The sequence below is a fragment of the Triturus cristatus genome, chromosome 3_2 (assembly GCF_964204655.1).
Source record: "Triturus cristatus chromosome 3_2, aTriCri1.1, whole genome shotgun sequence".
In the NCBI taxonomy this organism is placed as follows: domain Eukaryota; kingdom Metazoa; phylum Chordata; class Amphibia; order Caudata; family Salamandridae; genus Triturus; species Triturus cristatus.
In genome coordinates, this window is record NC_140584.1 from 78,783,848 (window position 1) to 78,796,031 (window position 12,184).

Consider the following 12,184-nt stretch of genomic DNA (forward strand, 5'->3'; position numbering starts at 1 on the left):
CAAGCATGACCGAAACCGCTGGAGCCCAATAAAGAGAAACTTCATAACTGTGTCAGAAGAAAAAACATAACTGGCAAAAATAAAGTAGCAGAGTCATTGGTATCCATAGAGTGCAGAGACTGCTGATCCAAAAAATGCTTCAAATCTTCTGGACGTTGAAAAGATTTCGAAAAATTATCCTTCCAAATGCGCATCGTCGATGGATCAAAAAGACCATATTTATAGCCTAAACTGCGAAGTTGCGGGCGAAGAGCCGTGAATTCTTTGCGAATTGAAACAGTTTCTTTGGCATAGTCTTGATGAATAAATATTTTATTCCCATTAACCATCAAAGAAGGGATTTCTCTAGCTGCTTTTCTGATTAAAACCAAATGGTGGTGTCGAAGAACTTTGAAAATCATTTGTCGCAGTTTTGTATGTTGAGGATTCCTGTGTGAGGGAGTCCTGTGGGCTTTATCAATTTCAAACTTTTCGGAGAATTTAATTTGTAGAAGACCAGGTAATAAATTCTCCAAATATAATCTACAGTTATCCCCCTCAACATTTTCAGGAAGATTAAATATGCGTAGATTATATTGTCTGTTACGATTCTCCAAATCCAATAATGTTGAGCACATAGGAGAAATTTTTGCCACCAGTGGGGTAAATGAGTCAAGTTTGACCTTATTATCGTTTATTTTGATGGAATTATCTGATATTTTCATTGAGAGGCTGGCCATATCTTTACGCACATTTTTTACTTCAGAGGCAATGGTATCTGTATTGACTCGAAGTGCCTGAATTTCCTCCAATATTAAAGACAGCGAAGGTTCAGAAGACTCCACTACCTTTGATTTAGCAGGAGGAGGTGAAATTTGCTGCTTCCTTTTATTAACAGAACTCTTATTCTCCATTTTAAGGTAAAAAGAGTCAAAAATATAAATGCAGACACAAAATGACGAAGGAGGAAATGAGAGCTGTGGAAAACACCAAGGAATGACTGGTGCAGCAGCTAAAATGGGCTGGGGGAGTGGTTAGGCCCAAGCCAGGCCCTTTCCTAGAGGCTTGCTCCGCCCCCTTGACTGAAAGCCTGGCTGTACCTGAAAGCTGTGCAGGGAGCAGGAACCAGGCAGCGAGAAAACCCACTTCCGCCGTGTAGAAAGCTTGAATTTGTTCCACAGTGCAGGTAAGAGCTGTATAATCACAGCGACCTCCTCCAGGGCAGTTTACTGACTGGAATCGGCGTTAAAATCGGCAAAAACGGGCCGAAAACGCGCGTAGACTTTCACGCGGCGGCCATCTTGGATCGCGCGCTCGCGCGTCTCCCCGTAGACTTTCACGCGGCGGCCATCTTGGATCGCGCGCTCGCGCGTCTCCCCGTAGACTTTCACGCGGCGGCCATCTTGGATCGCGCGCTCGCGCGTCTCCCAGTTTTTAGGCTCTTTTGTTGTTATGTGCCCCCTTATGTTTTTATTTTGTTATAATAGTTCTTTATGTATGGTTTTATGCTATGTTCTATTGTTTACTTTGGATACGTCTGAAAATGCTGCTAAATTGCCAACCAAAAGCAACCCATTTCCTTAAAGTTCCCATGTAAAACAACCAATTACCACAGATGAGGGTGGTAAAATAAAACTGTTCCAGCTCTTCCAATACTAAAAGCACCAGTTGGCCCAAAACTGTGGCAGAGTCTGAGTTTAAATTTAGCACTCCGAGTCCTCGCTTTCTGTGGTTCATTCAGCCCGTGTAAAAAACACAAGTTAAAAAATAAATCCATTCAAGGAATAAATATAGCAAAGCTTTGCATGCCAAGCAGTTAACTGTGTGCACTACAAGTGTAATTGTCTCGTTACTATATAAATACTGTTTTTATTTTGCTTCAGACTTACCAACTAGTCTCGCTTGCGTACATCCAAACACGGTTATTGGTGCATCCTTCTCATAATCTCGGTAACCTCCGCTTCTCTGAGGTAACGTCTGCATCATATTCAGGTTTGTTCGCACATACCGACCTGGGAAGGAAACCACATAACTGTGAGCTTTGGAGGCGCAAACAGCGCAATAATGATGAGATTGAAGGGTTCACGGAGGCATTCTGAGCTAGTGCGGCTCATTAGCAATCACTTTAATTTAATTCCACATAAAGTGTGATTTTGTGATCCCAAATGATGAAGCCATCGTGCTTAAGAAATACACTCCTGGTGTGGTCTTTCATCGCAACTGTTCTGTCTATAATTAACTTTTGCCATTTGGTTATAGACTTGAGGGCACTAAATTCTTTTACCCAGTTTAATCTACTAAAAAAACATAACACCAAACTTAAATCTCCTAAAAATTAGCCAAGTCATCCTGCATGATTGCATTCACTTTTAACTGAATGCACTACTTTCATTCAAAATAACAGCACCCGAAATGTAATGCTTTATTTTTTTATAACATTAAAAAATCTTTATGCATTGTGGCCAGGTTGGAATAATTATTTTTTTGCTTTAAGAAAAATATTAAAAGACGGCAGCTCTGTGTGCACATGCACGCACCCTAGACATCTTTGAATAGATTTTCGCAGCAGTCATCTTTGAGTTGGGGTGGGAGGAGGTTAGATGAGAGTACAGGTAGCAGGCTGTTGGGAAAAATCAATGGTGGTTTAAGTGGGGGTAGAGCAAGTTGACTGTGCGGTGGGTGGGGGAGGTTGAGGATGCAGGTGTTGGAAGTGGGTGGAAAGTTGATAGATGGAGTAGACAGAAGAGAGCTCTCTTAACAGGAGTGCTAAAAGGAAAGGAAATAATAGTTACCGAACATCACCTGTGGAAGGCTACAAGTTATCCAATCAAAATAGTCATAACAAAGCAGTGTACAAGGGCGCAGGACAAAAACAAGAATTGGGAGGAAAGCCATCGAAAAAGGAGCAGCAAACTGAGGTACATAAGAAAGCCATCCAATCCTAAGCAATGGGCTGCTTCGATGCCCACTCTATGCACACAATTAAAACTGTCTTTAGGTTGAGACATAAAATACAAATAAGAAATAAAAAATGCATGCTGCATGCTCATTGTATCTATCCATCAAATAACACCCACCTGTTACTCACTGATCTCAAAAAATGGTGGCAAAGGCTGTTTAGTCCAAAAACCCGAAAGCTCAAACTTCTTGTAATCTCAATTCCGGTAAGAAACTAGATGAAAATCCTATAGGATTGCCCTCAAATTCCTACTATTCGAACACCTGGCTGTACTTGAACTGAGATGTGAACTCCTTCTTTGCAATATGTCAAGTTGCATCAGTTCAGATGGGTCCACCGATCAGGAACTCCAAAGCGATGCATTAAGTTCTACCACGCCACACCCGTTTCCATGAGGCCACCGATCAGGAGCTGCGAGATGCTGCGTTGCAATGTCCTGTGTTGAGATGCGATGCGCTTGCTGGTTCCGATGAGGCTGCTTATGAGGAGCTGCGAAGTGCTGCACTGTGAAGTCCTGTGTCGCCCAGCATCGAGTTGTGTCGGTTCTGAGGGAACCCACAGTTGGGCCAGGAGAAGTACACTCTGATGCCAGCCAAGGGTCTACAACCTGGGAAGCACCTCTTGGGGATCAGGACTCACGCCATCAGAGGCCAGCATGCGACACACAGAGATCCAGTTGAGTCTGGGTAGATACAGGATGGGTATCTGGAGCTTGTTATGTTCCCGTAGCTCAGAACAGGAGGACAGTCAGCTAGTCCTTGGAGTCTCTCTGGTAGTTCTGGAATCAAGGAGCAGGTCCAGTCTTTCCTTCAAAAGCAGCAGGGTAGTCCTTCTTGGAGCAGGGGGAACGGGAAGGCCTCCTTCTGAGTCTTCCACAGGTCCAGACATGATCTGAAGAGTTGGTCTGAGGGTCCAATATTTATACCTAGTGCACCATTGAAGTGGGAAAACTGCTAGACTTTCCCTCACATCTAGATCTGAAATTTCCTTCCTTCCACTGTCCTGTCTCTGAAGGGTCTGGGGTGGCAAGAGACTAGTGTAAAGCCCTTTGTGAGTGTGCTGAGGCATGCCCTTTAAATTGCAAGTGTGGTAGGTGACAACTATGCCCTTCTCATCAGGTCAGCATGGCCTATCCTGCCAACATCCAGTACCTCTTTATGATGCTAGCTGAAAGGAACACAAAAAGGCCAACTGCCAGCTACACCTAGTCAAGTGAACCAGGATACAGACTGCAGGCACCAAATGGTTAGGACATTTTTTTTTTATAAAAGTGGCATTTTCACTATTGTGACTTCATCATTAAAGAGGGTTTTAAATTACAATAGATTTGAAACCAAGCTTGACATTACTACTGAATCAACAGGTATGATTTATTAAATGCAATAAGGTAACCTGATGTTATCCTATTTGAGAGGTAGGGCTTGCAGTACTGAAAACCAAATTTAAGAGATTTTCACCACCAGTAAATGTAAAACTTAAAAGTATATGTCCAACTTTTGAAATACACTGAACCCTGCCCTAAGGGCTGTAATGCCAATAATGTAAAAAAAGGGGTCAAAATAACAGTTTAAGACGAGCTCTTAGAAAACCTCATGCATGAGGACTACATACTATGCTCATTACAAAATGGACAAAAGAACAAGAAACACATTTTCAGTGCTCAATGTAAGTACATGCACCTCTTCCACCGACCTGTGATTCCTACTAAAAAGATATATACCAGCTTAAACAGCTAGCGTTGGTAATATCATACCGCCGCTGCCTCGCCTGTGCTCGGGTGCTGAGAACGTAAATAGGTATGTACAGACTCTATGAGTCCAAATATACTCATAGCAATGGACGCATATTTGACTCGTCAGATTGACTTATTGATATCGCACTCTAATTGCAGGTCCCCGTACTCCAGGGACGCGTGAGCTACAAATTTTGTTTTTATGCAGCACAAATAACCAATAGAACAATATCGGACTTTTTCGTGTCTTAATATATTGTGAAATACGAGAAGAACAGATGAGGTAAGAGCTAGTTGACGATGCATATACTGAGTAGAATGACAATATCCAAGAAAGTTAATCGGTTATTTTAGAGCATTGATTACATTACGCATATATATTTCTTTGCAGAGAATATCTTCTAATTAAACGTGAAGTTACATCACAGTTGGAACCTATACATGAATACCGGAAGGTATGTCGATCCGGTCTTGAAATGAGAGGTGTTTTTTTGTGTATTGAGAAACCTTGCCCCATGTGCTCCATAACTTATCCTGCTGCTATCTATCTCATTGATTTCAGGCATTTGACCAAAATTGAAATTTAAGGTACTGATCAATTACTATCTGTGTGTTGGCGCACATTGTACACTATGGTGGCATGATAATACTTCAAACGATTAGACTTGCAATCACTATAGGACTGTGGTGTGATATATACACGTCAATATGAGGGACACTTTGTTTTAATTTTAATATCTTTTTAGTAGGATTCACAGGTCGGTGGAAGAGGTGCATGTACTTACATTGAGCACTGAAAATGTGTTTCTTGTTCTTTTGTCCTTTTTGTAATGAGCATAGTATGTAGTCTTCATGCATGAGGCTTTCTGAGGGCTCGTCTTAAACTGTTATTTTGACCCCTTTTTTTACATTATTGGCATTACAATTATGGTTGTTTGTTACTTCGCACGATTGATTACCATTACGACGAAACGCGTTGGGAATGGAAGACATTGAAATAAAAGAAGACTAAAACATCAGGAGCCCTATTGAATTTTGTGTTCATCATAATAACTTTTATACTATTTTGGATATTGAGTGTGTGCATCAGCACAATCTGTGAATCTGTTTCGTAAATTTGGGAAATTGGGTGTTTTTCCCACTGTTTGATGCACCACATTACAACTAATCTGATAGAAAAATATATGTGTGTAAATTTGTAGGAGCGCCTTGTTCCATCACACCCCCTTCTATTTATACCTGCCCTAAGGGCTGCTTAGGTCCTAGCCTAGAGGTGACGTATATATATTAAAAAGGAAGGTTGAAACCTGGCAAAAGGATTATTTTGCCAGGTCAAAATGGCTGTTTAAAAATGCACACAGGCTGCACTGGCAGGCTTCAGCATGTTTAAAATGGCTACCTAAATGGGTGGCACGATGAGTGGTGCAGACATTTAATGTACAGGCCCTGGGTACATGTAGTATCACTTGGCTAGGGACTTACAGGTACATTAAATGTGCCAATCAAGTGTAAATCAATTGTACCATGTTTGAGGAAGAGAGCTCAAGCACTTTAGCACTGGTTAGAGTCTCCAACAGAAAAGCAATACCAAAGGTAAAGTAACTTGTTCTTCTGACTTCTAGCAACAGATTATTTGCCTTAGAATAGATACCAAAGAAACACCTTCCCCGAGGCAGGTCTGCAATCTGGTTCAAACCTGAAAATCCTGGTGAACCGGTCAGGCAAAAGGCCCGCCTTGACAGACCTGACTGTCCAAGAAGCACTGCTTTGTGAATGCACAGTCAGACGCCCATGTTGGTGCTTGGCAGATTTCCAGGAAAGGAACCCTGTGAAGAAGTAGCGGCCTTTGCCCTGGAGGAATGGACCCTCAGCCTGCAGCAGGTCATGAGACCCAGCAGCTTCAGAATCAGCCTGACCAAAATCCAGGATAGAGGTTGAAATGGCAGAATCATAGCCTGAATATTCCTGACTCGCTCATCGTGTCCAGAATAACTCACATGAAAGGGAGCGGCTGAGAGGGGGTCAGGAGTGATTTCCGCATGTTGATAGTGAACCCCAGTGAATGCAGTATGCCTGTCATAGTTGGTAGGCGGGTGACAACTGCCTAAGACAAACCCACCTTCAACAGCCAGTCATTGAGGTAGGAGTAGACTGGGACCACCCGACCTCCACAGATGGACTGCAACCACTGCCATCACTTTCATGAACACCCAAGGGACGCTGCTAAGGACAAAAGGGAGCACAGCAAACTGGAAATGCTTGTGGCCCACCGTGAACTGCAGGTAATGCCTGTGGGCCGGCAGGACGGGGATATAGATATATACTTCCTTCAGGTCCAGTGTAACCATCCAGTCTCCAGGGTCCAGCCTATACAGAACCTAAGCCAATGTGAGCATCTTAAATTTCTCTCTTGTCAGAAAGTAGTTGGGAAGGCGTAGATCTAATATCGGACGGAGGCCTCCATCCTCTCTGGGCAACAAAAAGTAGCTGGAATAACAATAAAGCCCTACTTTGGGTGCAGGCACCCACTTGATGGCTACTTTGGCCAAAAGAGCCTATTCTTCCTGATGGAGCAAGGATATATGGCCCTCAAACAGCATGAGCCATCGAAGGGCATGCCAATCAGGGTTGCTTGGACATCTACCGATAGCCCAGTGGACCGCACCCATGTGTGGTGATGCAGCAGCACCCTAGAAGCCATGGCTCTGCCTAGGGAGTCTGTAGTATACAGCCCATACCAGATGGCAAACTTCAATGGATCCTGGACCACTAAGGCTTGGTTCAGGATAGCACAGCCCACCTTGGGAAGCATGGGAACATGCTGTGCAACTGAATCCCACAGTGGCTGGCAATATTGGCCCAAGAGGTATGTACTGTTCACTAACCACAAGGCTATGCTGGTGTAAGAGAAAACACGCTGCATAAAGGTGTCCAGCCTCTTGGATTCCCTGTCCAGTGGGGTGGAAAAGAACTCATTTTGGTTGACCTTTGATGTTGAGGTCTGCACAACCAGGCACTCCGGGTAGGGATGCTGGGAATGGAAGACTGGGTCTCCTGGGGCAGGGCGATGGCGTCAGGCAATCATGCGCTGCACAGGATCCCCTGTGCAAGGTTTTGCTGAGGCCCCCACGAGAATGTTGGTGAGAACATTGTTAAAGGGGAGCAGTGGTTCAGCCAAACTGGTGCCTCGTTGAAGCAACTCTGTCTAGACACTGATGTTGACCAGGAAGCTGAAGGACTTCTGCAACTCACAGTCTTGAAGGATGCGCCTTCTTCTGACAGAGGGACATTTCCCATTTCCACCTCTGTTCCAATTCTATACATCCCCTCGGTTATGGCCTGTTTGCCTCCGACACAGGCTGAGCCCTCTGGATTCAACCCCTAATCTGGACCAACGCCATCATGGGTGCCTCCTTCCACCCTAGCTGCATCCATTCCGGCTCTAACCCTGATGCTTCTGGCACCACTCAACAATGAGCCCATTGTTATCCTCGATTCGAACCGGCAGCACCCTGGTACTGACGTCAATGCCGGTGCCGTCCATGCCTTACCTACCCCTGGATGTATAACCCACTAGATCACCCTTCCTTCCTGAATGCGGAGATAAGAAAGAAAGGTTTGGTCCCCTAAAAGAGGATCCTGAGCTAGTAGAAAACTGCTATGAGGAGATGGGTGATGCAAGTGGCCTGGACACCTCACCGAACTCTTAGGGGCCGATTACGATGGTGGGCGGATCGCCACCGCTGTGCCTGTGTGGCCATCCGCAGGCCTGGTGGGTATTGTTGTGCCAACCACGACCGCGATTCCCCGACCGCCATATTACAATGGGCCGACATAGCCCAATTTCCGTCCACCGTGGTTTTTTCAGTTCCGCCAGTATTTTGGTTCTGCGACGAGGGCGGACGTAGCCAATAGCGAGAGACCGCCCGGCGGAATGACGTGAAGACCGCCATCCCAATCACAATGCCTCAAATAGGCTCTCGGACCGCAACGGAGAAACCACCCATTGAAACACGGCAAAAGAAACACTGCAGAGCAAAACGGGAATCCCAGACTGCTTCACGCAGTTGCTACCGCAATGGATCCTGCTCTACAGGCCCTACCACTGCTGTTCTTGATCCGCCATCAACAAAGACGCCGCCGCCATGCACAATGCTGCAGGTACGTCAATGACACACAGCCGCATACAACATCAACACACTACACCTGACCTGCAAATGCCTTCCTGTCTACTCCAGACATTCTGGTGGACACAGGACCACATCCACCAGTGTCATTGCAAGGCGCCGCAAGTTGTGAACACACTGCTATGCACCGGTATCATCCATCAACAACGTCAGCACCGCCATATCCCCGTCACGTCACCGCAGCGGTGAGGACGCGGGAAAACATCCGCACAACCTAGTAGGCACGGCCAGCACCATGCATGTGCAGTTTCAGGGAGGAGTAAGGATTGAGTGGGACCTGGGCCCAAAGAACATTGTGTGACCCCATTGGTAACAGCGGTCATTACCTGATACAATCACAGCTAGTACCATCACAACCTGCACCATATCCAAATGTGTGCCCATCTGATAATCCGGGATAGTGATGTCTGTCAACCAGGACATAGGTGTAATGTGGCAAAACAACACCTGCATTGTCTTGCCATATAGGTGCCTCTGGTGTCAAACCCCCCCCCGCTAGTAGCAAGGTGAGAATCAGGGACGAGACCCCACCAGCATTGTAGTGCCACATAGGTACCCCTGGTGTCAAGCCCCCCCCCCTGCTAGTGGCAAGGTGAGTATCAGGGACCAGACCCCACCAGCATTGTAGTGCCACATAGGTAATCGTGTGTGAAACACATGAAAGGCAGAGGCAACACTAGTTGGCCAAACACCCCCCAAGCCATGTGCTAAGAAAGTTGACATTGTGTGGATCAAACACCCAGCAATGTGTAATAGCACATAGTGACATGAGACCATCACTGATACATGAATAACAACAGATGTGCTGGATGTGGCAGCAAACACAGAGGATAGAATACACTGACAGCACTGCATGCCCAGTAAGCAGTCTGGCAACAACAACCACAACACTATCACACATATCTGATTGACCCAGCATGTGAATACACACAAGTCATCACAGTGCACAGATCACATCACACACAGCCAGTGTCACTGTAGCTCTCCAAACACACATACAGCACTGAGCACAACCACATTTGAACAACAAAGCCAAACACAGATGCAAACAACATGACTAGAGGCATGTGCCACTTAAACACATGCACCGCACATGTGCAACCATGACTTCAAGCAGGAACATTACAATGACACCCAAATACATGTTAAACTGTCCTCAGTGGCACATAGGTCCAGTACACCGAGCAGCTACTCACAGCACTACTTCACACTATGAAGTGCTGGTGAGGGTCACACATTGGCAAGGCATGGAGTGGAACACATGTGACTGAAGTGGTGTACACATAAGGAATGTACAGGTGATGATTGTACATTCAAAAACACATTAACCAGTTAATCACAATGTGTACCCATCATAACCACACATAGGGTATGCCCTGACTACTCACAACAAACACTGCATCTGTAACGAAAATCAGACAAGTGACAGCAAGGCAGGTGAAAAAGCTACTAAGATATCAGTCTGGCTGAGTAGGACAGCACAAGTAGCTCCAGATTCCATGACACACATGGCGTAACAACAATACACAACTCAGACTTTGCAGTCACACACTCTGCAAACTCTCAACTGGCAGAAAAAACAGGAATGTGTCCCCAAGGAGTGCAAGGACACACTGCCCAACATCAAACTCATCCATGTGCCAACAATTAGAGGCACATCACGTGTCTGACAAAAATAACAAACAGGCAATGCATACCAGGATCATACACGTGTGTATTTTGCATGTTAAATGCCACATACAACTCAACAACACTGACAAGGACAGGCCAAGCATACTGTCTGACTACTCAAGTGCACACATAAAAATATACTCATGTGAGTATGCAGACAGACCTACACAAGATTACAACACACACACTACTGTTCACACATCCAAACACATCACACAGATATCACCAACCATGGTCACACCGCAAGTTAGACTGTGTGTACAATACACCTCGGTTATGGCATAGCCTCCTAACATCACATGTGTACAATTGAATGACTCTCAAGGTAAAATGATGATTGTAAGAGTACATCAACACAAACAAGCATCATTGCACTCCCAAGCCACATAGTTGATCCTAACAAAAGTGTGTGTTACGTCAGTCAAACAATTTCAAACTTAATCAATGAAATAGCAATGTGGAAGTGCCATGCAGAGCATGTTGCACATTAACACATACACACCCATAAAACTGTTTAATTCAGCAAGTGCACCAATGAAGTATACGACAGGGGTAACAGTCTTTATTGCAAATTAACATGATAGGCATCAAATTGCCAACAAAGGAAATTACATTGTCCAGTACATAGTTCAAACAATGCACATGTGTACATGAGAATGTACACAGTGAATGTGCAACACAGTACACTGACATGTGAATCTAAATGCTACGGTGAAACCAGAGCTCTGTTGAGGCAATGCTGTGGGAGAGATGGTAAAAGGAGGAGCTTTTTGCCTCAGACTTGCCTGTCTTTTGGACTGTGAGATGGCTGAGTGTCGTGCCCAGTGGTAGGACTGGACCTAGGAGAGAGAGGACCAGCTGAGGCAGAGGCAGTAGTGGCTGTGCCATGCGGAGGGCTGAATGGACCTACCCCAATTCCTCCTGCCTACCATGATCCAATGTACCATACTTGCGAACATTTTGAACTTGGTAAGAGGGAGATTATGAAAAAAAACTGAGGTATTGATTTTCCCCTTTGAGTTACATTGAAAAAGAGGAGATTGTAGACAGGAGACAGATCAAATAAAGCCCATTTGAGCTTAAAAACATTGGACGTTTCCTGGCTGAAACGGGTCTGTTGGCATGTATGGTTGTACTACCACTGCCTCTTCCTTCTGCCCACAATGGTCTATTATATTGCCACAGCCTCTCTTGCCAGTCCTGTATTGTTGGTTTGTTGCCCCTGCCCCCCTTTCCACTGCCCTCCATAGTCTGTTGTGCTGCCACTGCCCTTCCTGCCTGCCCAGTGTGGTCAAATTGTTGCCTCTGCACTCTCCTACCTGCCTTCAATTTTCAGAGTCCGTGCCCCTGGCCTCTGCCTCTCAACAGTATCCCAATGAACAACTAGATTGCTGACATTCTATATTTATTACAAAAGTGTGGAACGCCTGACGTCATTTTGATGTAATCAAAACTGTAATACTTAGAGCATTTCCTTTAGAAATTACATATATGAGAGGGTCTTATTTGCATCAAAATTATGGTTAGTGCTCTAAAAAACTAAAATGAGGACATATTTTCTGAGTTTTGAAATAGCGACAAAGAACTTTTAAATTATTTGTAATCTTTATGTTTTTTTATCCAGTTGACCACTTGATTAAATGTTGCACTTAGGGG

The 12,184-nt window shown here is 44.8% G+C and overlaps 1 protein-coding gene across 1 annotated transcript in view; it reads right to left on the minus strand.

Annotated features, from left to right (window-relative positions):
• The window catches only part of UBASH3B (ubiquitin associated and SH3 domain containing B), a 648,856-nt gene that overhangs the window by 190,172 nt on the left and 446,500 nt on the right, over nt 1-12,184 (minus strand). Inside the window, exon 9 of the mRNA XM_085647271.1 lies at nt 1,869-1,991. Within this exon, the coding sequence (XP_085503397.1) occupies nt 1,869-1,991 (123 nt within the window). The remainder of the gene's footprint in view (nt 1-1,868; nt 1,992-12,184) is intronic.